The sequence below is a fragment of the Danio rerio genome, chromosome 20 (assembly GCF_052040795.2).
Source record: "Danio rerio strain M-AB ecotype USA chromosome 20, GRCz13ab, whole genome shotgun sequence".
Classification (NCBI taxonomy): Eukaryota; Metazoa; Chordata; class Actinopteri; order Cypriniformes; family Danionidae; genus Danio; species Danio rerio.
In genome coordinates, this window is record NC_141040.1 from 15,004,410 (window position 1) to 15,030,976 (window position 26,567).

General features: G+C 36.4%; 2 protein-coding genes across 5 annotated transcripts in view; one reads left to right on the forward strand and one right to left on the reverse strand.

The window, feature by feature from the left end:
- LOC137488715 (uncharacterized) overlaps positions 1-26,567 on the reverse strand; it is a 731,364-nt gene that overhangs the window by 597,879 nt on the left and 106,918 nt on the right. The window lies entirely within an intron of this gene.
- Positions 1-26,567, forward strand: part of lpgat1 (lysophosphatidylglycerol acyltransferase 1) — a 92,906-nt gene that overhangs the window by 19,606 nt on the left and 46,733 nt on the right. For 2 of the 4 annotated variants that reach the window (XM_087297307.1, NM_001029958.1), the window contains 3 exon segments: positions 7,239-7,357; positions 13,951-14,046; positions 16,503-16,779. In XM_087297307.1, coding sequence (XP_087153433.1) covers positions 7,239-7,357; positions 13,951-14,046; positions 16,503-16,779 — 492 coding nt within the window. 4 annotated transcript variants of the gene reach the window in all.

Consider the following 26,567-nt stretch of genomic DNA (forward strand, 5'->3'; position numbering starts at 1 on the left):
TGATCTTTAGGCTGTCTGATCTTTACAGAAGCTGTAAACTGACACGTGTGCGGTGATGTTTAGCTCTGACAATGCGCTTTTATTTAGCCTCTAGTCTTTACATTTTTTTACATAATGTTCCATTTCTTAACATTTCTTTTTTTATTTTATTTATAGTTTATATAAAATGAGTGCTAGCTTGTTTAGTTGTGATCATTATGCAATGATCATATTTCATATTCGGTTTATTCTTCAATAGCCTATAGATTCGTTAATAATGTATTTTATAAACGGATTGTTCATAAGGACTAAGCTGTTAATATATAATATAGGCTTTTATGGTTGTTATTTGTATGGTTCCAACTTCCACAGTTTTTTCAGCCTGTAGCATTGTTGTGTTTTATTTGTCATGTTAATAAAAGTTATGTGTTGTTTAAAAACATTAATTAAAGAAAAAAAAAAAGGTTTGTAGCTTCCTTTTCGTCTATTCAAACAATTGATGCCGAATTGGCAATTCCCGCAAAACTGAAAGTGAAAGTATTATACGCACGCATTTATAAGCTTTTAAAAAGCAGAAAAAAAAGAGAAAAAGAAAAAACGCCCACTCCCACGGTGATACCGGTATTACCAGGGCTGTCACATGTTGATTTCCTCATCGTCACAACCCTGGTCTGAAAAAGAGAAAATATTCAGTGAGCGGCAGTTCTGTGAGCGCAAATGCCTTGTTGATGTCAGAGGAGGATGGCCAGACTAGTTCTGGCTGATAGAAAGGCAACAGTCACTCGAATAACCACTTGTTACAACCAAGATATGCAGAAGAGCATCTCTGAATGCTCAACACATCGAACCTTGAGGCGGATGGGCTACAGCAGCAGAAGACCACATGGGGTGCCACTCCTGTCATCTAAGAACAGGAAACGGAGGCTATAATTCACACAGGCTCCCTAAAATTAAACAATAGAAGATCAGAAAAACATTGCCTGCTCTGATGAGTCTCGATTTGGGCTCTGCATTCAGATGATAGGGTCAGAATTTGACATCAACAACATGAAAGCATGGATCCATCCTGCCTTGTATCAATGGTTCAGGCTGGTGGTGATGGTGTAATGGTGTGAGGATTTTTTTTCTTGGCACACTTTGGGCCCATTAGTAATCAAGCATTTTGTCAACACCACAGCCTATCTGAGTATTGTTGCTGACCATGTCCATCTCTTAATGACCACAGTGTACCCATTTTCTGATGGCTGCTTCTAGCAGGATATTACATCATGTCAGACTGGTTTCATGCGTGAATCTCAGATGATCAGAACGCAGTTCTGAAGGTAAAAGGGGTCCATCCCAATGCTAGTAATGTTTACCTTATATAGTGGCCGGTGAGTGTTTGTTTTATTTTGTTGCTTGCTTAATTTATTACAGATATTACAGTAGGTTAATTCGCATTAGCATTGACATGCCACTACATCAATTTTAGTGTCTTCAAATATATTATGCAGTATGTTGTCATCATGGAAAGAAATTTATTAAACCTACTATGTATGTGCTACTAATTTGTCCTTTAACCAGACATGCGTGCTATTCATGCACATTTCATTTTGTGTCCTGGATTTTTTTTCGACTTCATAGTTAACAAGGAAAGAAAAGCTGTTTTGCTTTGTGTTTGCATGAGTTTTCCTACAAGGTCTCCATGACCAAGCTCCTGTACTACATGCAAATCACTGGGAGGGCTATATTCATATTGTCCTCAGAAATGCACATTTGCATTAAAGTTGTTTTGCTGATATGAGAGAATTTCACAAGCTAAATGAGGTCATCATATTCCCACTCGTTTCATTTGAAGTCGTTTTATTGAACGGACTGCACACAGAGACGTCTTTTGTTTTTGTCTCTGTTCATCTCAGTTTTGTACTAACTGCTTGCAAATGTGATCATGAGAGACCTGATGCAGCTCGTTGGCTTGATCTGACTGAGGTCCAGGTTTTTTTTTCCACTAAATGACATATTGCTTGCTGTGCTCGTCATGTGGAAGCAGCAGCAGCTTGTTTGTTTAATTAGCGTTGACTTGATGTTGGGATGGTGATAAATGCCAGACAAGAATCATTTAATGAATAGTAGGGTCCTTGTAAAGTCCACGTGAAAACAACATGGACTTTCTTTATTTTGTTAGCGCATGCTGTTATTCTTTAGTTCAGGGTTCAACAACCTTTTTGAAACTGATAGCTAATACTTTGATACCGATTAATGTGAAGGGCTACCAGTTTGATAAACACTTCTCAAATAACAAATATGCTAAATTTACTTTTAATTATATGTTATTGTTAATGATAATGATGTTCATCTATGTGAAGACACTGATTATGTTAATGAACTCTCACAATAGTTGTCAACAAGGATTTAACGAGAGGAAACGGATAAATATCAATATGAAACACTTCATTTGTCTGAAATAGTTTAAAATTAAAAAAAAAATTTTTTATATCATTTTCAGTTTTAGACTAATGTGAATGTGATTTAAAAATAATACCTACAAAAATATTAGATAATGTTATGGTAAGCTAGTTTTAGAACAGATCCGCGGACAACTCATGTGGTCCCGCGCGCACCATATTGGTGACCCCTGCTTTAGGTGAACAATTAAATCATACAAGTTAATCTGTTAAAGAGAAAAGGTTGTTTTAATCTTTAATCAAAGTATGACCATTTCCTGTGTTTGAAGTGGTGGTCCTTCTTTGTTAACATCAGTTTGATCTTCTTAGACTCGCCCCTTTTACTATATGTGGCAATGATGTAGGGTTGCACAATTAATCGACAAAAGATCGCGATCTTGATTCGACCCTACACACGATCTTAAAATTATATTTTTAAGGTATATATTTTTAAGCCATATCGTTAAATGATCACATTTTAGAGTTATAATTAAGACAATCACTTGATATGTTTTTTACATAGTAAACACAAAGTGTTGTGCATGAAAACAAATATTTACTGGGTCAGAATAACTGCTCTAGTCTGTATAATGTTGTATATAATGCAGGTGAGAATCTAATAATGTAGGCTATTACATAAATGGGATCTCGACTTCTAATTCTGCGGTTCATGCTTCATGAAAAGATTGCTTGAATCAAGTTGTAGTTAAAGAGATAATTAGTCAAATTCTCTCTTTTACCAAACCTGTTTGAGTTTATTTTTATGGTTAAATTACAAATAAAGCTATTTGAAATATTTTTTAATAAAGAAAAATGTTGAAAATAATATGCTGTAGTTTTTCCTTTAAGTCAAAGGGCCATGAAACCCCCTCGTTTCAGCAGGGTGTTTTCACACCTCTACTTTCGAAAAAGTCAGAAAAGTGGGCGTGTCCAGCTCTGTTTAGGGGGGAGTGTCGGAGGAACTAAAGTGGGATGGTGTGGGAGTGTCTATTTTTGCACGCGCGAGTTTCAGAGTCAAAATACACACCCACACAGACAGGAGAAAGCGATGGTGTTTAACCTACATGGACATCTGTAGTCGAATTATTTGCTGAATTAATAAATGTTGGACTTTAACTGCAGTTTGGCTCTTTCATTCAGGGAATTCATTCATGCCCCTCGCGACAAACGAGATATTTGATTCGAGGAACTGCTCTAAGCGTGTATTTTTCATGCAATGTTTGATACCGCACGGCGAATGAGAGAAAAAAAAAACTCTGCATTTCCCGGAAACTTAGATGCACACGGCAGGTAGCGTCAGAAAGCCGTGTGTGTTATTCCGGTCACTAAATGCGGTGCTAACATTTCTGCACTCAGTGCTATAGTTAACTTAATTCGATATGAACAAACTGAATAAACAAAGAGCACTGGTCGCTCACTTACCAAATCTGTAGAGACAGAACAATCACCAGCAACTAGGGCCGCGTCTTTATGGAGAGAATACTACAAGCAAATCCAGATTTCAGCGTTTGCAGATGAGAACAGCTCTCGGGTAAACAATAATCCTCCTTAGACACGTAAGTTATTGTTGTCGAGCGTCGCGTACACTTAATCCACACGTGATCCAGATAAGCTCTCACAGAGAGAAAATGAAAACGAAACTTAACAGCAGCAAACTATAAAAGCAACACTTTACGCTTGTTTTGCCAACACAACGTGGCGTCTTTGTGGTGTAAACACGGTGACAATAATGAATATTAATGAAGTTGCACAATAGAGCGCGCTGATTGGTTTGAACCAAGCCTTACTCATGCATTAATGTATCACACTGTAAGACGTAATAAGACTCACTCTGGCACAGACGCCCAGTCTGCATGCTGGAATACATGCTATTATGTCATGGCCATGACGCAGCTACAAAAATTCGTTTCAAACAGGAAGTACGAATTTGCTTGAAATAACGCAAAAACAACCAATTTACACTTTTTAGTGAAATATAGGTGTCCTAATAGTGTTTTTAGCAGTGTGGGACACATATACGACTGTCAAAAGCTCAAAAAATGTGTTTTGGTGTTTCGTGACCCTTTAAGTCAATGGCCACCATTTTCTAAAATTCCTCAGAACATCTTCCTTTGTGTTCAAGAGATTAAACGTTTGGAACCACTTGAGGGTGAGTAAATGGTGAGCAAACTTTTAGCTTTGGGTGAACTGTTCCTTTAAGTTTTTGAGTTGACCTGGAAGTGATCTGGTATTTTGCAGGCGAATCATTTACCATGCAGATGTTCCATGGGGGTTTAAGTTGCTCTAGCACATTCACCAACTTGACAAACAAAGCAAGCATAGCTTTTCTATTTGCTAATATTGTCATTTTTTTTTGCCTTTTTTTATGTATATATTTAATTAATTTCTTGGAAACTTTTTTAGAGCACTTTTGGACTCGTTCTCTGAGGTTTTTGTGCTCTAGAGTATCCCGCTCTGAAATCGTAGCAGCCCTTCTTGTCCTAAAGTCTGTAAGCAAATACTCTTTGTTGATTGAAGGCCCGCTGGTATCTTTTAGCAAACACGAGTGCCCGTAACTTGTCGTGTCAGGTGCCCTCAACCCCTGAGCTGGATACATCGAGGTGTCGTAATGGCGTATTTAGTTTGTGATCTTTGGCTTGCTGGTAAAGCAGAAGCAGTCAGCCGTGCTGTGACTCAGCACGAGCTCTCGGAAGTCCTTCAGGTTTTCTGCTCTTCGTATGGTTGTTTAAACATGCCGGCAAGTGCAAAGTACAGAATGGTTGAGGACGTCAGATTTATGCCCCTGTTACGCAATTATGAAGTGCATCTTCTGTCTTCATTGAGTTGTGTAGCCTACCTTTACAATGTTACTCTGACTGTTCTTTTATTTTTCAAGGTTTAAGAGAGCACATAAAATGTTACACACTGCATACACTAATCACAGGACAATATAATGATGATCTCATAATGTGACTGTATCTGTCAGAGGAAATATATTTGGGTCAGGACTCCTCCACTACACTGAGAACCAGCTGTGGTCAGTTTCTGCAATAAACCATTGGCTATTATGAAATGCACCAATGAATAGTAATTTAAAAAAATTTTTTTTACACTATTTAGATTTTTATAACATTTATGAGGGGATAAAGCAGACATTTTTCAGCATAGATTTCTTTCATCTGATCAAAAGTCACAGTCGAGACAGTAAAGGGACTTTATTTAATTAAAAAAATGAATAAATGCTATTATTTTTAATGTTCTAGACTTTTAAAATAGCTTTTAAAAATGATTTTATAAAATAGACTATAGATATGAGAACTATTGAAATAGTTTCAGAGTACTGTGACGAAATGCTGGTTAAGCATAGAAATATTAAGTCATTATAACAGACCAGAACGCAGAGCTAAATTTGTTAACACGTAAACGTAGAGAAGAGACTATATATAATATGAAGCAGTTACACTTTTAAAATGCTGTATAAATTTCTCCCATTTTGCTGTTTTTAATTCTTTTGAATAACGGTTCGGTTACGATTATCATGTTATCGATTCGCTTCAATTTGATATTTCGGTGCATCACGGTGCATTGACGATGCTTTTCATACACAGTTTTATATTTTCTTCACAGCAGCATTTCTTGTATTAAAATGTATGAATATATTTATATTTATATACTATTTGTAATACAATTTTGTCATTTAAATACAAACAGTCAGATATATAAACTGTAACTTTAAACAAAACGAGCATTTAGCAAATAATATAATCAAATATAAATATCCAGCTCAATTTCTGATCCTTGTCTAGTTCTCTTACACCTCTTTGATTGTAACTTTAAACAAAATGAGCATCAAGCAAATAATACAAACAAATATAAATATCCAGCTCAATTTTTGATCCTTGTCTAGTTCTCTTAGACCCCTTTGATTGGTCACACCCTCAAAAAAAAAAAACGGTTGCGATTTGGCTCTTGCGCGCTGCGTTTTTCACAGATGAGTGACACTGATAAGCGGCAGGCGGCAGCGGCGATCTCACAGCTGATGTATGATAGACATGGTGGAGAAAACTCTGCAGACACGCGCTCGTTTCTGTATGCAAAAGTAACGCTGTAAAACAGCCGAGAAGACATTTTTCCCTGTCGTGTCTTTAAAATATAAACATTTATTTTACCCCAGTATATTCAATGGAGCTTCTGCGCTTGCCTGGTAATCCTGACGGGCACGTGCGAGTAAACTGCTTTTCGTCTCTTACGCTTGAGCAACTAAGTGAATGCCAAAGTCTATTTAACTGATAGTATAAATTACAACATTGCTGTAAAAGGAACCGTATAAAATGGAAAAAGTTCACTTCAATCGTTCACTGGAAGTTTATCAGTATCGGAAGAAACACTAGCTCCGCATACCCTATTCTGAGCTCTGCGTCTCGCATTTTCAGAAGCAAAGACGCATTCATTGTGAATGACTGCTATGTTGTTTTACTGCCTAATTCCAGTGACTGGACTGCATTTACTAACATGAACAAACAATGAACAATAAATTTACTGCAGTATTTATTCATGTTAATAAACGCTAGTTAATCAAAATACAGTTGTTCATTGTTAGTTCATGTTAACTCATGGTGCACTAACTAATGTTATCAAGCATGGACTTAAATGTTAATAATCCATTAGTAAATGTTCAATTATGATTAATAAATGCTCTACAAGTGTTGTTCATGTTAGTTTATGCATTAACTAATGAACCTTATTGTAAAGTGTTACCATAACACTACACCGCTAATACTTGTATGTTATTTTTTTCAAATTTTCAACATTTTCTGACAATAAGTAACTTTTTCGGTTCGTTTATTGTTTTGACAGTGACAGAATGGGGTGATGATGTGAGTCCAATGACTGAAGATGAAGCCATGGTCATAGTCAACCATCAAGCCACTGGAGACGTGTGCACCCTAATGATGTGCTTGCAGGACAAGGGCACGGTAAGTCTGCTATTTTTTTTAGGATTAGAAATGCTCCAGTGCTTGGTATGGAATATGGATTTAAGTCAAATATGTGACGATGCAAACGAGTAAAAACTGGTTTGTGACGATTCAAATATGTGACCGTTCAAACCAGGGAAAATGTTGAATGAATTACGATACATGTTAAACAGAGGGGGCATGTGTTTACAGCCATGAGCTTGCTTTACCTGCACATCAGCAGCAAGCAAGAGGTGGGGCAGTAGAGTAAAACGACAGCGATGAAGTCCACCAGACAAAACACAAACTGTGTGCTAACACTGCAAAAAAGACGCTTACATACACTAACAGAACAACAACTATGATGCAGCACAGTGAAAAACTACTGTAACAGATGTCTATGTGCAAAAATAATTATTAATAAGCCAAACCAGGTGGACTGGATGATTTGCTGCTCCACTTGCTCTGACAAGTTGCTAAGGAGTTCACACGGTGATCACATCAGTGTTTTCATAGTGAAAGTGTAAAGATGTTTTTCAGACTGAAAGAGAAAGTTGTTGTGTTACAGAAGCAGGTATTAGATGACTTTTAACCCTCTCCTTTTCAAATTAGATTATGGGTATTTTAATAATTAGCCTATCATCGAATATTTAAAAATCTTCAAGATTATTCAAGATTAGATCAGCTTAGTCCCTTTATTAATCTGGGGTTGCCACAGCAGAATGAACCGCCAACTTATCCAGCACGTTTTTACACAGCGGATGCCCTTTCAGCCGCAACCCATCTCTGGGAAACATCCACACACACAGACACTTTACGGACAATTTTAGCCAACCCAATTCACCTGTACCACATGTCTTTGGACTGTGGGCGAAACTGGAGCACCCGGAGGAAACCCATGTGAACGCAGGGAGAACATGCAAACTTCACACAGAAATGCCAACTGAGCCAAGGTTCGAACCAGCGACCTTCTTGCTGTGAGGCAACAGCACTACCTACTGCGTTACTGCGTCACCCACACTGATACTTATGCTATTTAATTAAACAAGTAATATTAGTTATTCAGCTTCATAATCATGTTCAACTCCTGTCTCTATTTTACTTTATATTTTGTTATTTTATAATCGTTTTTTTTTATGCCAGGGGCCAGTCCCCTGGATCTGAGGGGTTTTTGACCACCACTGTGTAGACACTGCTCTCTGGTTTAAGAACGGCTTTCCTATCCACACCAGCCATCTCAGTCCTCGTTTTTTTCATCAGCAGGGGACTTTGTAAATGTGCAGAGACCTATACCAGAAAACATAGATATTTAGATATTTCTTTTCAAAAAGAAAAGTTTTTATTATTTTATTTTATTATTATAATTTTATTATTATAATCATTTTAGTTATGGCAGAAAATGTATTGTATTTTGCTAAGAAAATTGCAGTATTTAAGAAATAAATGTAAGGGCACGTGTGTGTCCGTTTACACTGGTACAGTACAGGTTGGGTTGGGTCACCTTTATCAAGCTTGCATTTCCACTGCCAAAAGGGTACCCTTTTGGTGGGCATGGTCTACGACAGAACATTTCAGACTACATAATTTTTACTTAAGGAAATGTCACAGTAAATCCGTACCCATATCATATTAGAAGCACTTCTCACAAAACAGATGCTTTACATACACAAATAATTGTGTAAAAATGTTCATTAGTAGCATTTCTATGAACATGATTTCATTATAACTGCAGATTAATGACAGTGCGAAATAGTCTACTCGAATGTCTGCAATTATATGAAATAAATAAATAAATTCAACATATATGAATGCATGTAGACCTTTACAGTCTTTGATATGTTTCCCAATTACAGAAAAACAACACAGCATACATTTTGTACTTATTTGTGTTCAAAAACAACATGCAACGTATAGCCCACAGTCAGTGCAAACCTCTCATATGTGTCTTTAATCTTTAGCAGCACATGTAACCTCTGTTAGAGTAATTTTTGTCATTCTGAGTTCAAAATAGTCTAAAAAGTGATGATTATAGTCACACATGGCAGGTTGTTCATGTTTTCGGTTGCAGAAGCATACTTTTGCCGGATTTTCCAGCTTCTCCTTTGTTTTTTTCGTGCTTCACTTTCGCGTTTGTCCCTTTTCTGAAAGGATCAGATATCAGAGCACTTTAATGGTTATGAGCACGCTGTTATTATGAACTCAAAAAGTTCGTTATTTCAAATATAGGCGCGCGGCGAACTCTATGGAGAACGTGAAACAGCTCATACTTTTAGACAAGCTCGTAAAACAACAACAGGAACCAGCTGATTTTTTTCTTCTTGGCTTTGTGGCTGTACATCAAGATGACAACAAGGTTTGTTTAAGCTTGGATCAACCATGGCTTTTTATTATATGCGTATAATATTATGGTGTAATGTCTCTGCTTTGTTTTAAAAATGGCGCTTCCTTTGTTTTCATTCTCCTGCTTTTGCGAGTGACGTATCTCTGTAAACAAATGGCGTTTAGCTGAGTGTCTAGCTCTGCCTTATGGTACCCTTTGGGCCTGTTGGTACCCTTTGCAAAGGATGATAAAAAAGTGGTACGGTTTGCTTTTAGGTACCCTTTGGCAGTGGAAATGGCCATAAAAGCGTACCAAAACGTACCCAGGGTTAGTACGGGTGCTGGAAATCCTGGAAAATGCTTGATTTTTAATATAGTGTTTTCAAGGTTAGAAAAGTGCCTGGATTTTGGACAAAGTGCTTGAATGTGTAATTGAAGGACTCAAAATTACGACCGTTGTGGTTGCATATCCGCCTGAAATATCATCTATGTGAGCTTCACGCAGAATGCATATTTGCACTTAAAAACGCCAAATGCATCGCTCAGGAACAGTTTTAACCAGTCGTCATGTTAACTTGCTGCAGTAAACAAAGCCCTTAATTCCCGCCCTACCTTATAGCTTTTCTGATTGGCCCACTGCTCTTGAAATGAACCCGAATGTATTGGTTAATATAAGCTGTTAGTCACTCAGTTCAGATGATAGAGAGATACTGCCGCGGAAATTTAAAGGTCTGGATCAGAGAGAATGACAAGAACACTGACAGATTTAGTTTTAGAAATCCCCCAATGTTAAAAATAGCGGCACATCTGATCAGTGATCATGTGGTGAATGTTAATTCACTATTTATGTTTTTTGAAGAGTGGATAAAAGGCTTCCGGTGGGTTAAAGTCCGCTATGAAAATGACTAAAGCCATTTAGGTAGGTTACGGAGTTAAAAGGTAACTGCGTTTGCCACACATTTTAAGCACGAGATGTTCTGTTTAATCCTTCATTTCATTGTCACGATGCTGTCAGTCATGCAACTGCAGCGCGTACACCGTCGCAAAAGAGCTTGCATTCACTACAGCTTAGAAAAGACCATTACTATTATTAAGATGACATATGCAAATATTAAGTTATATGTCATTATCTACTTACCATGTTTGGCTACACATTCTGCTGCGGCGTGCGACCTGGAAAAGCTAGTTATTATTTTTGTACCATATTTTGTTCATTGCAGTTTCATTTTTGCAATATTTTTATTGCAGATTTTTTTCCTAAACTCTACAGTCTAAGGGGCACTTCCTTGCCAATTTAAACTATTGATCGTGTAGTTCACGCCATGCCATGTAAGGGCTGCTCAAGATAAGCAGAAGAAACAGAACAAAATGAACAAAAAATCCTCCTATTTTACACAATTAATGTTAAAGTGTTTTTGGAAATTGTATCTATCTGTCTGGTGATTATTTGTCATTTATATATAGGTTATATAAAATGCCAAGACTACTTACAGAGAGGTGATACCTTTTAAGCTATTAAACATGTTTTCCTTTAACCCCTTAACTGTCACCATTTGACTGGTGGGAAATTTGCATACTGTTACAACAGTACCTTAGTCCTAACCTAAAGTAATATTCACAATAATATATTCATAAAAGCTCTGTTTCATGTTGGCGCAGTGGGAAGCACGTTCCTCTCACAGCAAGAAGGTTGCTGGTTTGAGTCCCAGCTGGGTCAGTTGTTGTTTCTGTGAGGTTTGCATGTTCTGCCCGTGTTCGCAAGGGTTTCCTGTGGGTGCTCCGGTTTCCCCTCATAGTCCAAATACATGCGCTATAGGTGAAATAAATAAGCTAAATTCTACGAAGTGTATCTGTGTGAATGCAAGAGTGTATGAGTGTTTCCCAGTGTTGCGGCTGGAAAGGCATCTGCTGCGTAAAACATATGCTGGATAAGTTGGCGGTTCATTTTGCTGTGATGACCCCTGATTAACAAAGGGACTAAGCTGAAAAGAAAATGAATGAATTCATGAAAGCTTACAAACTATGGTTTCCATATTTGCTGACTGATTTTCAAAACGGTTGACATAGGAAGAGAATTTGCAGCAAAGATATTCTCAGACTCATAAGAATTCAATTTGTTACATGAATTTTGAATAGCAATGCACATGAAATATGTTTTAAATGTTAAAGTTTGGTACTACACTTAAACAAAATCTAACTAAGCTTAGTTTTGAGATATCAATTTTAAGTAGAAAGAGATTAAACTTAAAAAGATACTTCATCCAATAACTGAACTTTTTTTTTTTTTTTTACCATTTTTGGTGAACTATCCCGATAAATCTATGCTCTCAGGTATTCAACAATTTAAGTTGAAATGTTATATTGGTTTTTGTAAAATAGCACAAATTGTGGAATTAAATGTGAATAAAAAAGTGCATACAGCAAATATAAACGTAATTTACCGCGGTTGTTAGCTGCTGGAAAAGCATAAGAATGCACCTTAAAAGTGCTTTAAAAGTGCTGGAATTTGAAGTTGAAAAAGGTGTAAGAACCCTGCGTACCATACCACTCTGTGGAAACAGGCCATAAGTAGCATTCTTTGCACTAAGCTTTTGCTTGAGTCAAGCTTGAGTCAAACCTTGAGCCTCTTTCAAGGATGGGAGGTCTGAGCTCTCTTAGGGGTTTGATCGCTTGATAACCCTCTTCAGGACTGCAATGCCAAAAGCGTTAACTATATTGACGCAATTGATTGAGCAGGTGAACTTGTGAATTGCTAGTTGTGCTTCTAATATTTCGGATCATAATCTAAGGGCTTGTTTATACCTGGCACAAGCAAATGATACACAAATAGGGATGGGTACCGAAACTCAGTACTTTATCGGTATCTGTGCTAAATTATAAAAGACCGAAGTATCAATAAGCTCTGATGTTAAGGGTTGTGCTATCGATACTGGAGAATTATTAGTTTATAAACATTACTTACAGTAACATAACAACTGACCAACCTTTTCTAATTTGCGATATTCGTCTGCACAGTTGGCAATCTCACATGGGAAATGCTCATGTTTTCCCATGAGTACAACGGCGAGCACGTCAAGTAGGCTATAAAAGCCTTCACAGTTCTCGGCTGTGTGCGCGCTCTGTGGAGGCTCACGCCAAGCGGACTCGCACAGCTTGTAAGCTTGCGGAGTGGCGAAGAAAACTAAACTGGTTGTTTTTCCCGAGTGGACAGCGACAATGCAATGCAAGCAATCTGGCTAAGCATCTAAAGTGCATTAACTACAGAAAGACAAATGAAAAGTTTTCGACTGGACTGACTACCTAAAGGTATATCATCCACATCTTTAAGGTAGCAGTCAATCACTTAAGGTCTCTCTAAATTAGTATAGTATTAATAGTTTAATAAACACACACATTCAGTTACAGTGAATACAATATTTTTTTCTGCAGTAGCCTAAATAAATTTTAAACATAAAAATCCATTTACATTATTATTACATATTATTACATTGTATTTACAGATAAAGCCTAATAATAAACAATTCTAATTAAGAATAAAAAAAATTAGCTTTTTTTACGTTTTTAACTCCCAAAGCACTGGTGACTCATTTATGTGAATGTGTTAATGAAAAATAATAAACATATCTGAATATTTAACTGCATTTTGCAACTAAAAGAGGGTATTTTTTAATTGCAGGTAGCACAAGAAACCAAGAAAGATCCCAACTTCTGCCAGAAAAGGCAAAAATGTAGATTTTTTTTTCAGAAGAAAAAATTAAAAAAATTGATAGTGATTGTACATTGTATCATTGTACATTCTTTTACAGGAAAAAATTGTTTGTTTTGCAATTATTGGTTTTGCTTCATTTTAGATTAAAAATGCAACAATAAAATAAAGTATTGTTAATCCTGTTCAATTTGTTTTTTTTTATATATTAAAAAAAAACACTACAAAAAGTACAGATAAAGAACCGTTAAAGTACCGAACCGATAAGTGGTATTGATAAAAGTAGTGAAAGCGTTAAAATCTTAACGATACCCATTCCTATACACAATACGTCTTTTTGTAGTAAAAAGCTTTTAAATTGTCACCAAAAATCTTCCTCAGTTGACCAAACATATTTATTATGGGATGAGTTGTGGAAAAAGTGCACTAAAATAATAATTCTATGTTGTACCTAAGCATGTAGACTGTGAATGAAATCAGATTTCATTCACCCCCTTTTCAGTTACTTATTTTATAACTTGTGTGTAACTGGGTGACTTAGGTCTGTTCATTCAGAAAGCAAAACTAATGTTCTCATGTTCTTATCTAGGTTGTACGGAAGATGATGTGGTTGATGGACCATGTTTTTAAATACACCAATTTTGGGGTTGTGTCCTTGATTCACGGAGATTTCTTCATTAGACAGGTAAGGCCTGTTCACCTAAAAGCTGACATGGAGGTTTTGTAATTATAATCTTTTGTTTACATTGTCACAAAACGTACATTTATTGACATTAAGACTAACTGAATGGCCGTTAAAGTGGTCATAAACTAAGAAATCAACATTTGCTCGGTCCTTTGACCTATAAGAAGTCATTGTACTGTTAAAAGCTGTTTAGGAACCATTACATTTTTTTCACTTAACAAACAAGGCACAATTTGACACTGCGTGTTTTTAATGAAACTAAAAACTAAAAGAAATTGCTTTGCTGTCTGTATTGGATATGATGGTAATATCACATCACACTGCAATGAGTTTTTATCTTTATTTCATTATTGCTTTGATTGTTATCACAGATAGTCTGATATACCCTCAGCATATAAGTATTTTAATAGGCATGCACCGATATGGAATTTTTTACCAAAACCCATAAAAGAAAACTTTTTGGAAGACAATAGTTCATATAGGTATACATTTTTTCAGATTTTTCTGCATAACAGTGAACTATTGGTTTTATTTAGAAAAATCAGAAAAGTTTGAAAGGATTTCAGAATTTTTCTAAACTTTTTTTTTTTTTTTTTTTAATGGCCAACAGGCTTTTATATAAAAAAATCCTCTTCCTGGCTAAACCAATTCACTGAACATTAACTAAAATCAAAATACCAGCAAAATATTATGAAGTGGCAAACAGCAAGCACATGAAGTGGTTCAACCAGCAGAGATTAAAAAAAGGGCATTTATCAGCCGAGATATATTGTGCATCTTTAATTCTAATCAAAATCATAGTAGTGTCCTATTATGGGAATTGAAACACTGTCCCGACTCTCCAAAATCTGCGCCTATAAAAAAATGCAAACTTCACTAAAATTTGCAACCTTGGTTTGCTTTGTTTTTTTTTTTACAGATAGTTTAAAATGCACTCTGTATTTAAGTATTTTTAATAGGGATGCATGGATATAGACTTTTTGAGCGATACCAATAACCGATAATTTTTGGAGGATAATAACCAATATATTAGCTGTGAAATATATATATTTTTTTCCAACTTTTTTTCAACATGATGAACTATTAATTTTTTTCAAAACATCAGAAGTGTTTGAATGGATTTCAGAATTTTTCTATTCTTAAACTGTTCTTTTTTTATGACCAACAGGCTATATATGTAAAATAATCCTATTCGTGGCCAAACCGATTCTCCGAACATTAACTAAAATCAAAATACCAGCAATATAATTAAAAAAATGGCAAGCACATCACGTGGTTCAACAGCAAGCACATCAAGTGGATCAACCAGTGGAAATAACACATCATTTATTGGCTTAAATATATTTGCCTGATTTTGTTATGAGACTGATAAGGATACAATTTAAAAGGGCATTTATTGGCCGATATCAATATGTCTGCTGATATATTGCAGTGTTTCCTCTAGGATTTTTTTCCAGCTGTGGCGGCAGGCCTTTTTTTACACTGATCTACCAACTACCTGTGGTGTTATTTCAGTGACAAATGTCGTGAGAGCAGTATTACAAGTCGAGATCGAATTTATGAAATAGCCTACGAGCATGCCGAATCTCTTTGCTTGCTCGCCGATTTCCTCTGCTCGTGCTTAAAACTTCTTGCACGCCCCCTCAAATATACACTGCTCAAGCTCAGATCTACTTGTGCTCTCAAATAAACGCTGCTGAAGTACGATTTAGTGCATTTATGTAACAAGTATGTCTGTACATTTGTCTGTACAAGTATGTATGTACATTTATTAGATTTGCTAGAAAAATTTAATACTTTCTCCAATAGACCTACAGAGCGGTATTAATGCGTCCTGAAGTAAAGTGAAACGGCTATACGTCATGTTTGCTGGCCTCACGCGTCACGCACCTGTCTGTCAGTCAGCATGTAACCTTAAAGAGTATCGAGTACCAATAACACACAGCACTACTACGATTACAGAAAAGTTTGCGCTGTTATAATTCACCTACCTTTTAATACGTTTTGGTGCGATTATCACCCGCTTTTAAAAAAAAAACACGGCTGAATGTTTTGAATGAAAAGCTGTAATATAACCGTGGCAGGATCAATTTTGGCATGGCGCCGCGCCATCGAAGAATGAATGTAGTGGAAACCATTTTTTGTGCATCCTTCTAATCTAAATCATAGCAGTGTTCTATTGTGGGAATTCGAACAGTGTCCTGACTCTTCGAAATCTGCTGCAATAAAAAAAAAAAGCTAACTTCACAAAATTTTGCGACGTTTGCTTGATTTTGTGGTAAATTCAACAATTGTGCAATTTTTAAATTCTGGAGGGTCTGTTTTAATGTAAAAATCTCATGTTTAACCTTTAGAAAGTCTGTAACATTGTGAGAGAATCTTAGAATTCTTGACCCATGTGATGCTAGGTAATATTTAATCAACACTAATAAAAATGTGTTTTGTCTTACCAACAGGGCAAAGCACATCGAGAAAAGCAGCTCGTGTACCTAAAGGATCATCTAGACAAGTTTTACTACAGTCGAGACAGGAAGTGGATTGTGCTTTTTCCTGAAGGCGGTTTCCTAAGAAAGAGGCGAGAGACAAGTCAGTCCTTTGCCAAAAAGAATGACTTGCCTTACTTGACTCATGTAACACTGCCACGACTGGGCGCCACACAGATCATCCTGAAGAACTTGGGACCCCAGCAGGAAAATGGCATCCTGGGAACAGATGGAAGTCCGCCAGGTCAAAGTAAGCCACTAAATCACTCATCAGGGTTCATATATCAAGTCCAACAACTAAAAAGTTGAATGTAAGAAACCAAAACAGGCTTCTTTTGTGCTTCTATATTAGTTGTGTAATATTAAAATAGTTGAACTTGAATATCGTTTTGCATTTTAAAAGCCATTATGAGAACAACAATGGATAATTTACCTCAGATTTACTGTTTTGATGGATTTAAAGTACAGGTATGTGTTTAATAAAATCTAAATAATAAAATTATGAAATTAATTAATTCCTTACATCTATATAGCACTTTTTGGGACACTCAAATCGCTTTACACAGGCCGCAGGTTAAGCGCCCCCAGCTGGTCTCACCAACATCTCTTTTGTCATCAACCTAGCTTTCTCATGTGGTCTCCCATCCAGGTACTGACCAGGGGCAGCCCTGTTTAGCTTCTGTGGGGTGACCATGTGAGAGTTTCAAAAAGTTAGCTGCCAGCTAGAGATGCGCGGATGGGCTATTATTTCATCCGTAACCGCATGACAAAATTCATCATCCGTCCGCCATCCATCCGCACTAACATTTTTGACCAATTTTTAAAACCGCACCCGCCCGCCATCTGCTGATTGGGCTCTTTATTTGAATGGCTTATTCCATTTTTTTAAATAAATGAATGTTTCTTTATTGATTATTATATAATAGAGAATGAGTTTAATGTAGACATGCAGTTAATCCAAACGTGCAAGTCATTAATTGACGACGCTTTGAAGTTACGCTAAATATACGAGGACGTGTCTTTTCACTTGATTCGATTCCTCTGTCCTTCAGTCTTTTCCTTGCGTCCTTCCCTCGTAACGTTATCCCGGTGGGGTGGAAACACGAGGAAAGAAAGCAAGGAAAGGAAACGAGGATGCACAAATAAGAAATGAGAAGCACCCGAGCTCTCAGAATATCAGCAGTGAACTCCGTCTCCAATCGGCGCACAGGGACAAAAATATATTAATAGCCTAAATTAAACGCACTGTACTGTATAACTTTTTTTTTTTTTTTTGTAGCCTAATAGAAAACGCATTGACACATCATTTCAACATGCTGCTATTTAGCCTACTACTAAATGCCTATTTCACTTAATTTTTTATTAAATAGATAGAATAATAAGTCATTTACATTATAGCCTAATAATGTTTACATTTGTAGTTGTCCATAGCAACCCCAAAAACGTACCTGCTTGCCTTGCACATCTAATTAATGGGCACAGTTTTTCGACTATTTTTTTTTTTGCTGTGGATGTTATTGAGCTTGTAGAAACAACACAGTTCTGCGACACAGATGAACCTTTATTGATATCTCTATCAGACAATACCTATTTTATATGCCAAAAGAAACAACAGGCAGAAAAAAATATTAACATAAATATCTTAATGTAGGCATAGGCTATAGTCGCATGCTTTGGCAAACAGTTGAAAATTTTTTAATAAAAACGTCATATCGTGCCTAAGCCTTGTAGGCTCAGTCACCCCCACAATTAGAAATTAAATTAGAAAAATAGATATGCCATCCCTCTTTGAGCGAACCTGACCAGGCTAAAGTGCATGTATGACAAGTGCCCCAATAACCCATGGAGGATCATCCCCATTCCCCTCAAACTTGAAGCATAATGAAATACTACGCCATTAAATTTGCGACAAAGAAATTCTGGCAAAATAACCTTAGCCTCGGAACGTAAAAGCGAGGCCAACATGTCTAGAATAGAATAGGCTAAACCAATATGAACGTAAAATTATCAGCTGACCGAACTCAAAAGTTTATATTGAACATATGTGTAGCCTAAATAACATAGGCTAATTGGTTTAATATGCCTGACCTTAGGTCTAGTTTGATTTTTTTCTTGGCACAATGCAGGAATAAAATAGCATCCACAGTGTCAGGATTCAGACGGGAGCGCCTGCATAGCCACTATAATGCGCCCTGCTGCACTGAAGGAGCGCTCGCTCGCAGCACTTGTTGCTGAAATGAATTCTCTTGGAAAGGTGCTGTAGTCGTGGGAATGCCTGGCCTTATTTCTCCCAAAAGGAAAGTAGATTTTCCTCTGCTGATCCGTCTATACGGAAGTTTGTAGAGGAATACTTCTGTACTTCATCCAGAATTAGTGTATCCGATTCCTCCTCCCATTCTGTGAAGTCAGTCCTAGGCTTTTTCGTTGGTGCGCCAGCTATGAATATAAAAACAGTACAACCGCCCGCCACCCGCCCGAATTTAATTAAAATATTATTTTTTCAAAACGTCAACCGCCCGATCCGCGGTTTATCCGCGGAGTCTGCGGCTATAACCGCCAATCGCCCATCTCTACTGCCAGCACATTAGATAATAAAATTAGGCCAATATATTTAAGCCTTTATTTTAATTATTAAATAGATAACGATAGCATTATAAAGGTTATTTATTGGTCAATATCGATAGTCACAAATATTGTGCATCCTTTTTTCTAACATTTGAATTCAAAAACTGCCAGTTGAGGAGCACAAAATGAATAAAATTGACCATAAATTTAGCCAAAACACAACAATTGGTATAAAACAGCAATACAGATTAAAAACAGTATAGAAAAATCACTATTTGATACAAAATAACATTGTATGACATGGGCAAAACAATTGTTAAATTATACTTCAATTTAATGTTCAAAATAGACCTTCAATGATTTTGTAGAAAATCCATGACCCATGGGAACTTTGACTTGTCTTGTTGTTTGACTTTATCATGTTGTCAGGATAATGAATTTCGGTACCATTCTGTACTGAAATTTTAAAAACTTCAATTTTCCGCTGTGCAGTGAACTGATGACCTTCACGGCTAATCAGTGTCATTTCTGTTGAGCATGTGAACACAGTGGCAAATCAGAAGATTTGCTTGGATAAGATTTGATAAGAATGTGCTTAGCAGAGCTCAAATGTTTGTAGGAAATAGACGTAGGTAATGTTTCATATCATTCAATATCATTCATTTTTGAATATTTTTTTAATAATACATTTAGGAATATGAGGATTTCTTTACTACAAACTCTGTAAACAAAACAAATGATGTTAATCAAATCTGAGCTTTGTGAATAAATTGCCGATTCAAGTTTAAAACGACTACATTCTCGCCTGGAAAAACTCGTAAAGCTTTATTTTGTAACACAACAGAGGAGTATTTTTAAAACACTGGTTTTTTCCTCTGCCATTAGCTTTCCTTCGTTGGCCTGCAATGCATTCTAGGATATCTGTGTTTTGCAAGTTTGCACAAGTCACCTATCGATATGTCCTTGATAAAAAGGGCAGAGCAAGTACACACCCAGGAATTGTATCTGTAATTGGCAAGATCTGAACTTTGAATTGGAACCGTACTTCGGTGACAGTTGATGACGTTTCATGAGAACACAAGAACGCAAGTACAGACAATAGCGCATTTTGAGAAACAGTCGGAGCGTCCCGCATGTGTCCCGTGACCACCATCTGAACTGGTTTAACCCAGGGGTTTCCAAAACTTCCCACTACCCTCAAAATTATAATGCCCTTGACTCGCGACCCCCACATTCCTCGGAGATGGTTATAAATATACAAATGTTGCACACACAATAATAGGCCTATATAAACTAGAGCATATTGACAAAACACAAAAAAAGGTCAACTGTATAACAAGTAGGGCTGGGCAATATGGCAAAAGTGCGATCTCGATTAATCATTTTCCATAATGAATGATAATGATATATATTTTTATTTATTTAAATAACATAACCTATTTTCAGTGGGCGATAATATTTAGTGGCCAATAATTCAGAGCATTTCTAAAATCAACACCCTTCTAGACTCCCATGGTTGCCTATTTCTGCTCTGTGATTGGCTCTTAGATCAATATAGAGTGAAAAAGTCCAGAGCTTATCATTGTTATTGACATACATTTTATCGCGATTCGATATAATATTGTTTACCAGACCAGCCCTAATAACAAGTATAGGCTATGATTTATATAGTCATTTAATAATTTGTTTACTTTAATATTAACCTCACCTAATGAGACAACAGAGTACAAGTGCTCTATTACAGAAGTGACTTGAGTAGAAGTTGACGTGCTCTTTAAGCACCATACTTAAGTGGAAGTACTAGTATTCAACATTTTTTGTACTTAAGTATTGCAAGTAGTTTATTTCAAAATTTACTACTCAAGTACTGAAAGTAAAAGTACAAGTATTTTGTAATGTAGTTATTAAAGAAAGCAGTCTAAAGACATCATATTGTTTTGTTTATTTTAAATATCTTTTTTGGGGGGGGGGCACATGATTAAGCAGAACGAAAAGAAACATGACTTTCGATACTGTTTTTCTTTTGCGCTTGAACCACATATCTGACAGATTATAACAGCTTTAACACACACCTTTCAAAGTTTCAAAGTTGTCACAAAAACATTCCGTAATCCACTCAAAATGCTATTGAAACCCATTTTCGGATCGCAAATTACAGGTTGTAAATTCTGTAAACGGAAGTTCTAAACATTCTACCGGAAGATGCGGGTCGCTATGGCGTCTATAATTGTAATAAGGGTGTGATTCTATACTTCTCTCTCGGTTTGACAAGGTTACGATTATCATGCCATCGATTCAGTTAATTTCGATATTTTGGTGCATTGTGGATGCTTTCCATCCATAATTAGATTTTTTTTCTTTACAACGCAAGAATTTTTTATAAAAATCTATGAATATATTTCTATTTTTATATTATTTGTAATACAAATTTTTCCTTTTACACAGCAGTAAGATATATGAACTGTACCTTTAATTTGACCTGCTCAAAGAAAACACTCTTTTTGAATGTATCAAACAAAATTCCAATACATGCACAGAAGACAGCATGAGCATTTATAGCAAATAAACTGATGTAAATATTGTCCCACTTGCTTTTTGAGTGCTGACAGGCAAGGCCTTACACCCTTATGATTGGTCATTGTCTTCAATTGTTCAACAGAAAGGGCTGCGATCAGTTTTAGAAATTAAAGCGCTGTGCACCGATGGCGGGAAGAACAGCTGCAATTACAGTCTGTATGTGCATATTATGCGGTTATAACAGGTAATCTATAACAGACACAGTGGAGAAAACTTGCACCTCAGGCACACTCGTGTCTGGATCCACAAGTTTCGCTGTAACAGTCAAGAGGAGAGGAGTTACCTCACCAACACACCAGTAGGTCAAATGTCCAAAGTGAGAGACAGAAAGGTAAAGATAAAGTTTTACCGCAGTTCTACTTCTCCGTAGTAGTGAAATAGCGGCTCGTTTGCTGTGTTGCCTTTATTGTAGTAATAGCGTTACTCACCTCCTTTGCCATAGTATTCTACTGTGACATTGTGCATTGGAGATAAATGACGTCAATACGTAAAAACCGGTTATGATCTATTACTGAACCAATATCAAAAATTTTGGTACCCCTAGTAACGAGTAACCTTGCAGCACATAAAAAATCTATCGGAGTAAAAGTATTAAACTCATCGAAAATATGTACTGAAGTAAAAGTGGAGGTAGGAGAAAAAACAATACTCCAGTAGTACAGATACAGCCTTTTAGTTCTTAAGTACTGTATTGAAGTAGTTCTACTTCGTTACTATACATCTCTAGTGGGCACAATGTTTTCTTTTGGAAACCTCCACTTTTACTTTTGGAGACCTCCACTCTGAGATCATCCTCAATGTCAGTTGTGTACTGTGTTTAATTTTAATTTATTTGATTGTCATATAGGTGTCAGAAAGTTGAAGCTGGTGTTTTAAAAAAAATTTCTGCTGCAGCTGACGCTATTGCTGTGTTACTAATCTAACATAAAAACACCAATCCTATGAAAAAATTGAAAGGCTGATGGCTATAGTTTGTATCTTCTGTGGACTATGATAAAATGGTAATGCAAATAGTTTAATAAGGCCCTGTTTCCAGCAATGGCCCGTTTCCACTGAGTGGTACAGTATGGTACAGTACGGGTCTCCTTTTATCAGGCTTGCATTTTCACTGCTAAAATAGTACCAATGGTATGACAGAAAGTCTCAGTCAATGTCTTTCTCGCTCAAGAAAATGTCAAAATAAAGCGGTATGGGTCGTTCACAAATCATACAAAAAGCTCTTCTCACAAAACAGATGATTTATACACATAAATACTTCATGTTACAATTACAGAAAAACAACACTCAGCATACATTTAGTACTTATTTGGGTTCAAAAACAACAAGCAGCATATAGCCCAGTCAGTGCAAACCTCTCATCTGTGACTGCAATCTTCACCACATGTATCATCTGTAATTCTGTCATTCCGAGTTCATATTAGCCCAAAAGGTGATGATAATAGTGAAACATGGCAGTTTGTTCATGTTTTAGATTGCTGAAGGAATCATTTGCTCCTTTGTTTATTCCAGCTTCTCCTTTGTTTTTTCGTGTGTCACTCTTGCTTTTGTCAGTTTCTGAAAGGATCGGATGTCAGAAGCACTTCAATAATCACACGCACGTTATTATCAGCTCAACAAATTTGTTATTTCAAATATAGAGGCACAGCTAGCGCAAATGAGAATGAGAACAAATCCGCTTTTTTTCCCCTTGTAAACAACTACGGGGCATAGGATAGATTCTGCTCTTCTTGGCTTTATGACTGTTCATCAAGACAATAGCCCCTTTCACACATACAGACCTGGAAAAGTTGTATGTGTGAACAGGTCCTTTTTGAAAAACCGGTAAATTCGTTCTGGCTATTTTCCGGAAAGAGAAGTTGTAACATTACCGGCAATTTGCCGGAATGCTGCGATGTGTGAATGCAGAAGGAAGATTACCGTAATAAGCGCGTGCACGTCTAGAACGTGCTGACGTGAGACGTCTGCTTTAGCCAATCAGAACAGTCAGACGCGTTTACGTCCGCACAGTTCATGAGAATAAAAGCCTTTGAATATTTTTCCAGACACATTTAGCTGCTAGAAGTTAGTCAGATCACGTTTATATGTTCTTCTTAATGCCAACTGTGTAAATAATCATCAATGAGATGCTTATGATAAGCCGTTGTTTGTTTACCTTCAAGCTTTGCGTGTGCCTGTGAAACAGCCTGTGAGCGCCTGCACACGCACATATTATGAACATCTCGACATGAGAAAGTGATCCTGCGAAAGTTGTTCACAATATTGATCATCCACAGAGTTTGTAATTTAGTCAAATGTTTACAAATCAAGCGAAGCCGTTTAAAGCTCATTTGTGGTGAATGATATCAGAATTTACCGGTATTTTGGAATAGATGTGTAAATGCTCTTTTCCGGAAAATTTCCGTAACGTCCTCGCCTGTGTGAACAGCGCTTTTTTGAATATACCGGTAAAGTCGTTCCGGAAATTTTCCAGATATTTACCGGTATCCCTGTGTGAAAGGGGCTAATGACAAAGTTTGTTTGAGCTCTGGTTGACCATGGTTTGAAATTTTATGTATAGACCATTTCAATGTGGTGATGTCATTTCCTGCTTGTTATGAAACTAATTCATAACTATAACTATAACTATAAGCAGGCAATTCAATCTTAACTTAATGCTAAAACAGCTACCATAACACTATTAATCTATATGTGAATCTTTTTGGACTCTCGGAAGCTATTGAAATTAAAAATGTAAAACAGAAAATACATTGGGACCATGTTTTTGTTTACATTTATAAATGGTCTATATATTATTATGGTGTAAAGTCTCCGCTGTGTATTTAAAACATGGTTCCTTTGTTTTCATTTTATCTTTCATTTTGAGTGAGTGATGGATCTCTGTTAACCAAAAGTATTTAGTTTGCGGTCTTGCTCCGCCTTTTTGTACCCCTTTGTTGTGCAAGGTACCCTTTGCAAAGGGTGCCCAAAAAGCATACCGAACCGTACTGTACCATATCACACAGTGGAAACGGGCCATAATACAGTTTAGTTTTAAAACGCTTGAAATGAAATGAACAGACTGTTTTGGTTTTAAAACGCTGCTACTTTGTGAAAGTGTGAATGGGTGACAACTGAAACCTCTGAAAATTGAGGCGTGGCTACAGACAATTTGGGGCAGGTACACAAAGTTCAGTCTCGCATCATTTTCGTTTGTAAGTTCAGACATTGCAAGTTTTTTTATGTGCTCCTGGGGTAAATCTTCAAATGTAATTGCAGTGTACTTTTTTTTACGTCATTCACCCTGACCATTCACCCATCTTAAAAATAAAATAAAAACATGACATAACGCACTGTCTCTTAACTTTTATATTATCAACCTAAACATAACAGACTCCAAAATGTTAGGGCATCATGTAAATATTTATATGATCGTCATCTTCATGCATATTTATAACAAAACAAAGCCTAAAAACTGCCTCCATTTTTATTAAATTTTTATTAAAAGTATTATCTACTGCTACGAGTGTAATATTGCGTTTACACAACAGTTTTATGACATAATTGTGTATATAAAAACAAAATCAAACATGGAGTGTCTCAAAAACCCTTTTTTATGAGGAACTACTTTCTTCCGCCTTGGATTCAAATCATAAGCTGACAGTTAAACAGCTGAGCACGCATCTTTTAAACTTTAGAACTGTAGTGTCTTCTTTTTGCTGGTTGTATGTGGGCGGAGTAATACACAAAGGCTAAAGAGGCTTTACGGGTGCTGATATTACTTAAATATGTCACGGCTATCAGCCAATCAGATTCAAGAACCAGACAGAACTGTTGTATAATTGTATAAATGCTGATACTTCAGTGTTTTGACAGGAGTGCATAATAGTACTGTACTGTGTCAATATTTCCCCACCACACCTAATACATGCTTGAACTTTCTGGCTGGGTGGATCAAAATCTCCATTTTGGCTGAAAAACAATTCTCTTTTATACCACAGTGCGTTTATTTGCTCTGCGTAATGGAGGACTTGCTGTTATTGGGTTAACTAATGGAGATGCTGCATTCTGGCAGGCATGGATTCCAAACAAAGGCACAGTAAGGCTGGTTAAATAAGATAATTAGCTGCTAGTATTGTCTCTCAGTAAATATGCAGCGAGGACCGTCGTCGTCTTACAGAATGAATGAAAGCACATGCCCACAAAGAGAGTGTACATTTGAAAAATACATCATCATTTTAATTATTCCAGCTGGAGGTTTGAATATGAAGAAATGAAGAAAACTAAAGTAACACTATGTTTAAACAAACAAAAACACTTACTTTAGATTAGATTAGATTAGTTTCAACTTTATTGTCATTACACATGTACAAGTACAATGCAACGAAATGCAGTTTAGGTCTAACCAGCAGTGCAATAGCAGCAAGTGCAGGATACAGGAATAAGTTATAAAGTGCAGTTATAGAAAAACTATGGTGATATTTACAGATGGATGTACTATGAACATTATTTACAGGTTGGATAAGCTATGAGCAGATTTACAATATATGAATATATGTGCAGGTTGCTATTAATAATCAGTAGTGTGCAGATAAATAAACATGATTACAAGTGTATATGTTACAATATATGAATATATGTACAGGGATAGATAAACATGATTACAAGCGTATATGTAACAATATATGAATATATGTACAGGTTGCTATTAATAATCAGTAGTATGCAGATAAATAAGCATGATTACAAGTGTATATTTATAGTGGGTGTCTACATAATTACAAATGTCCATATGCAGTGGGTATGTACAGTTCAATAAATAAACAGTTCAATGTGGTGCAGTGAATGTGCAAATTTTTAAATGTGCATATGTTAAACAGTGCAGTGATTGCGAGGAGTTTGAGTTAGAGGAGAGTGGGG